Raw genomic sequence first — 6,480 nt, 5'->3', positions numbered from 1 at the left:
CTTGTTACATTTGATATACATAGCATATGTAAAAGTGACTAAAAACATACATTTATTTCCCTTACCCCCATCTTAATTAGCCAAAAATAGGATATTTTATGTCAAAATTTTAAAGCGCTATAAAAAAAAATTGCCCAAGCTCTAAGAATGGGAATTTTTTTTCTGAGACACTATATGATATACCTACTGATTCAGAAAAACCAAAAATTAATTTTCCTTTACTTTTTTCCCGCTAATTTCCTACTGCATTCAGGCTAATAATGAATAGCAAACATGGAGGTTGTGTGTTCGATTCCAACACGAACCATTTTTTTCCCTTTAAGGCAGTTTAGTTGATGGCGGATAATGAATGTATTGTACTCTTTGATAATGTCGCGAAATAACAACAAACAACAACGTGTCATGTCCGAGCCTAGGCCGTCATGGAAGCTCACTTAATCGGCAAAGTTAAACCAGGTTCTACCTGTCGCCGATAGGGTGAGCGATTCTATGGAAACCGAACTTTACCTGGGATAAAGCGGATTTATGTTACAGCCGAATCCACAGTCGTGGTGCTGGTATTGCTCGACGGGGGTTGATGTTCCAATCTAGAGAAGGAAGGGGGTGGGTGCGATTTCACCAACGTATGGCCGATGTCCCCCACAATTGGAAATAGGTGATGTCCCTGATGGAAAGGCCAATTTTCCAGACGGCAAAGTAGGCGGGAACAAGAGGGACGGCCAACACCACTCAAAGGTTGGGTCCCTAAAGAGCGGAACACCTGGAAACTCCCACAATTAGGGATTTCAAAGGAATTATTTAGTCAATTTTAGAGATTTTTTTTCTCCCAGACAAATTTTGCTTTCAGACATGAGAAAGGGAACTCTTGACATCCCCCTCCCCACATCATTGACGCGAAAATTGGCCTTTCCACCGGGGACATCGCCTCTCCCGTCTGGACATCGACACCTGTCGGGGACATCGGCCAATCGTCGGTGGCATCGCACCCACCCCCTTCCAACTTTATTTTGGAACATCAAACCCCCGTCGAGCAAATACCTGAGCACCAAGACTGTGGATCCGATGTCCCCGACCCGGAGGGGCGATGTCCCCGATGGAAAGGCCAATTTTCCTGACGGCAAAATGGGCGGGGACAGGATCCGGCCAAGCACAACTCAGAGGGGATCTAAAGAGCGAATCACTTGGAAACTCCAACGATTAGGGATTTGAAAGGCTTATTAATCAATAGAGGTTTTTCTCCCCAGACAAATTGTGCTCCCAGACATAGAACCCTTGGTACCCCACCGTTGACGCAAATCCCCTTTCCCGTTTAAAGCAAAGTCTGCAGTGATCAACCAACTTGCATTAAATACTATTAAGATGATAAACTTTTCCATTTACATGAGAATTCTTCAACTACTGAGGGCTTTCCTTCTCCCCTCTCATATCGTAGGCCTACCGGCGGCGCCAGCGGTGGGGGCGGGGGTGCTTAAGTTCCCCCACCAGACATGTCAAGCCCCCCCCCCACCTCACATTGGACAAGAGCTCGTCGGGCAGTCAGAGCTAAAACTAAAAACTCAAGTACTATCCTTTCCAAGCCACTGGGGCTCATAGGGCTGGAGCTTATCCCCAGTTTCTGTAGTGTGAAGCGGATGAGAGTTGTACGTATGTCTGAAATGTTTTATACATGAAAACTCAATGGATAATACTGAAAAATGGGCCGAAAGGGCTAAAACAAAATCAACATTGAATGATATATGAGATACAAACATATACCAAAAGCATCTGTTCAGCTTCTCTGTTTAATAAGCTGAATTTTGAATCTGTTAGTTTAAACATGGTTTAAAGATTAAAGCAAGGACTAACCCATTGAATGTGAAGAAAGAAAATATGCATGGTCTAGATGTTAAAGCTGTTTTAAAACGATTTGAGGGAGTGTGTGTTGACAATACCGGGTACATAAGCAAAAATATTTTGAGTTTCAATGTAATTGAGCACGAACTATGTTGACCTAAACTTTTCACTGATAAATTTTTAGTAACGCGTCAGTGAAATAAATATTCACGTAAATACTAAGTACTCTCTAATGACTCAAGTTACTGCATGATCGTTTAAGTTTTTTAATAAAACCAATTTCTTTAATTTTAAATTTACACCTGAATTTATGATAATTCGTTATCACGCATAGATTTGTGCTAATGCATGACAAATTATGGATCACGCATGTGTTTCTGCAAAATGCGTGTTCTATCCAATATCACTTTGAAATGCGGGACCGTCCCGCGATGCGAGACAGTTGGTAACTATGCTATAGATCGACTACAATGTACCTTAATATTTAATACATTTAAATCAATTTTAGATCAATCTTAAAAATGTGATTTTAAATAGCAGAGGCGGACTTAGGTGGGGAGGGGGGAGGTGTGAAAAAAAAGGGAAAAAAAGAAGGAAATAATTGATCGCCCAAACGCATCAGAGGTTATTTTCCGGCGTCTAGAAAACAAAATTTCCTCCAAGATAGTGTTATCTCGATCGTCCCCCTTTTCTCAGGGGCGGATCCAGAAATGTCCAAAAGGGGGGGGCCGGAAGCGGGGGCCGAAAGTTTCGGCCCCGGCCCCTCCCCCTTCGGACATTTCTGGGTTCACCCCTGAATTGGCCTACATGCCAGCAACTAAAGAACATTGTCGTTGTGGAATGATGTGAACATGTATCTACCATGAAGCGCCTCTTTACGGCTGTTAGGTAGGCCTAGTCACGGACCACGCCCATATGCAATTCAGCACAATGACCTGCAAGTTATGGGTTATTCTCCTACCTTTACCCTTTTTTATAGGCTAATTAATATTATGATGTAGCTGGGCACGTATTTTATGGTGATAATTAAAAGAAGAAAAATAGTGGAAGTTTAACATTGTTCTGTGTATATCATTTGAATTTCTTCAATTCCAAACGAATGACCGCTGATTTTCGTGTAATTTTTTTAGTATTTCAAATGAATATGTACCCACTGTTGTCTTCTAATCGGATTAAAATCTGGCCGAATTATGGCCGATATCGAAAAAAAGTTTGGCCGAATTTGGCCGTGAGATGGCGTGTGTTTGGCCGTGAAGTCTGTCGACTATCTGGCAACCCTGATCGGCACCTTTTTATTTAGTTGTGAAAATCATGAGAGTGTTTGGGAAGAAAAATAAGATATCATAAGGGTAAAAAAGTATAATACAATTCCTAATCAACGTAAGTAGGGCTAGGCCTGGCAAAACTTCCTCTTAATGAATATATCATTTGTTTGAGTGAGGGCTAATTTAGATAGATAGGCTTAGTTAGGCTAGGCCTAAAAAAAGACAGTATTCTTGGCCCAGCCCGGAAGCAGGTCAATTCGGCGCCTAATTTATAACTGTATATTTACGAAATAATTACCAAAAGAAATATGAATGCAAAGCCAAACGAGGCTATCCAGAAATTTAAGTGTTTTAAATCATGCCTTTGTTATTCTTTTTTCATTAACAATAATAAAAACAGCATTAATAAAAATAATATTAAAATATATAATAATAAAAAAGGCATATTAATAAAAACTATTGATAATAAAAGATATATGAACATACTGATTTATAGGCATATTAAATATACATTATATATATATATATTTATATATAAGATGGTTTAGATTTTACCTATTATATAATGATTTTTATATACACTACTATATACAGTATATTTACTGTAAATATATAAAATATGTATAATGTACATATAAATTTATATATATGTATATTTAAAATGTTACCTTTATTATATAATGTATATATATATATATATATATATATATATATATATATATATTTAAATATACCTAAGGATAGGTCTAAATATTGGCCTATATATATATATTCAAATATATACATATTTGTTTACTGAGAAAGTTAAAGAAAAAGCAATTTGAGTAACAAAGCTGAATTGGACTTTTCTTTCTCTTTCAAATTTCTTTCATAATTGTTGCATGACTTTTGTGTATTTTCTAAGTTCTTTTCCTTTAAAATAGCTATCCTAATATGTCTCAAATTTGTACTCGGTACTGTACTCAGAAAATCCAATGTAAGTTAACGAAAAGTGAGGAGGGGCTATTTGGGAGTGAAGAGTTGTATGAGATGATTTAAAACTACTGCCAGAAGCAAGTCAATTCTGCCCTTTGCCAACTAAAATCATACCCATAACCAGCTCCCCATAAATATGCCTGGTGAAGTTCCAGTATGATCCAAGTCTTCACAAAACTTGGATCTTATATATTCATAATATATTAAGATAATAATAATAAAATGAAATTGTGAGAATACAACCAATTCAGATACTGTTTTCTGAATTTATATAGGCAATGGGTTTCACAGAGTTTATGGCAAGGAATTTAAGAAAACCAGGAACTGGACTGGCAGGCTGGTTTATATCGGTAATTATGTTGATCATTGTTTTATTAAAAGAAAGGGAACAACTGTATAAAAACTGACCATTAGTTACCATTTTTTACTAAGCTTTAGTAAGCGTCGGGGCTTGATTTAGTACTAGTCTGTCGTACAATTTCTAGTAAAAACTCCTCTGGGCTAGTAAACCTACCTTACTAACCCAGTGTGCCGGTGATTATTTGGTGAGTCGAATGGCTGAGCGGTTAGCAGGGGTGCCGTAAGCTATAGCCATAATATCGGCGCTGGCTCGAACGGCACGCTCGCCTATGGTTCTGGTGGTAGAACAAGTCTTCTCGGATAAGAACTATAAACCGTAGGTCCAGTGTATACAATGGCTCATGTGCACTATAGAGAACCCAGTACATCCTTCGAGACGAGTAAGAGGATACCCCTGTGTACTGGAACAGACACCCCTGTGGTGGACAACAAGAGTTGCTGGTACCGGGTTACCAGGTAGCACAGACACGAAGGGACCCTTAGGGGCGAAGAAAGTCATTGATCAAGTTTCTTGTCCACATATCAAGCGCCCTGAGCATCTTACATTAGATGGATATGTGCGCTATATAAAACTAAACTATTATTATTATTATTATTATTAGTTATAAACTATTGCTTCAAGTATGCTTGGCCATGAATATAATGCTATTGATGTAAAATGTAGCCAGTGAGATTGGGCTAGTATATAGCCAATGGGCTACAGTAGTAAACTAGCCCAGTGGGTTAGTCACCAAAGAAAGTTAAATCAAGCCCTGAGTGTATTACCTTTTAATAATAAATCTTTAATTGTGTATCAATTTAATCATCTTAAACTGTCAAACTATAGACATCGGATTGTGTTACTGTTTTAATGTTCAACATAAGGTTTTTTTTAAATAAAATTTTAAATTTTTTATTCTGTTTCTTTTCCTATAATAGAAAATATTGAAGAGTCGTAATAGTATTGTTGTGTACCATGCTGTGAGAGCATGCAACATCGAGCGTCATCACCATGTGTTGGAAATAGGCTTCGGGCCCGGCCTAGGAATGGCTTCTGTAGCTGAGATAATAAGATCTGGTAAGTATTACAAGCCACTTCTTAGAAATCAATCTGCAAACTGTGGGTCGCAACCCACCAATCCGTCACCAAAGTATTTGGGTGGGTTAAAATATCGGTTAGATATAGGAGTTATCAGTTATATCAGTTAGACGAGTGTTACTTAAGGCCAACTCAGACAATATTGTAGGACGCAGGTCTGTGTGAGGTAAACGCAGACGCGATGGTTTGTGTCGAGGACTGTCGTGTCGTAGTATGTTGCTCCTGACGATGATTCAGGTCAGGCTGCATCCTACGACGCTGTCTGAGTTGGCCTTTAGAGAGCCATACAGAATTTTGGTGTGTATTAAACTTTCCTTGAGAGATATGTTTTTATTTTGGAGGAAAATATTGTTAATTGATATTCAATTCAACGTAACATTTATTTATCTTTTTCCGTATATGTACAGGTTTAAATAAAAAAAGGTAAATATTAATTTTAGAAGAGAGGCAAAAAGCAAAAGCTTGTGTAGGGCTGCCCGAACAAAAAAAAAAGCCAAAAAAAAAAAAAAAAGGAAAAAAAAAAAAAAGGAAAAAATAGTCAATAAAATAAAATATTGACGAATTCATTGCGCCATTATGTGTACTTATGTATACTGCTGTCTGGTTTGAGAGTATTAATTATTTTCTTGATTAAGGCATTTATCTGTGTTTCGTATTCATTCATTGTTTTCATTCATTATTTGTAATTAAAAAAATCTACAAACCTGCAAGGTAGCGGACATTAAAAAACAACCATGCGCCAGTAGGCTAGAAAATCCTATTAACACTGAAAAACAATAGTAAGTGCAAGTATAAACTGCACAAGGTCACATTGGATACACTGTACTAATAATCCAATATATAATCATTAAAGCGTAAGGGAGTGTGACGTTGTCTAGAGGATCGCCTGAGGGGAGGAGGAGAAATCAGTTTGTCAGCCGGAGTGGGAAATGTCGAGGGGGTAATACAGGTGTCTCCAGGGGACCAGTC

General features: G+C 37.8%; 1 protein-coding gene across 2 annotated transcripts in view; it reads left to right on the top strand.

The window, feature by feature from the left end:
* Window positions 1-3,099: 3,099 nt before the first annotated feature.
* LOC117109612 (uncharacterized methyltransferase YdaC-like) overlaps window positions 3,100-6,480 on the top strand; it is an 11,791-nt gene continuing 8,410 nt past the window's right edge. For both annotated transcript variants that reach the window (XM_033251994.1, XM_033251993.1), the window contains exons 1-3: window positions 3,100-3,213; window positions 4,349-4,423; window positions 5,352-5,490. In XM_033251994.1, the coding sequence (XP_033107885.1) occupies window positions 4,352-4,423; window positions 5,352-5,490 (211 nt within the window). In that variant the 5' untranslated portion in view covers window positions 3,100-3,213; window positions 4,349-4,351. The remainder of the gene's footprint in view (window positions 3,214-4,348; window positions 4,424-5,351; window positions 5,491-6,480) is intronic.

This window comes from Anneissia japonica, unplaced genomic scaffold, assembly GCF_011630105.1.
Source record: "Anneissia japonica isolate Jap-2015-1 unplaced genomic scaffold, ASM1163010v1 scaffold287829_len2072220_cov186, whole genome shotgun sequence".
NCBI classification, from domain to species: Eukaryota; Metazoa; Echinodermata; class Crinoidea; order Comatulida; family Comatulidae; genus Anneissia; species Anneissia japonica.
The sequence above is the reverse complement of the archived record's forward strand: the minus strand, read 5'-3'. Positions and strand labels throughout refer to the sequence as shown.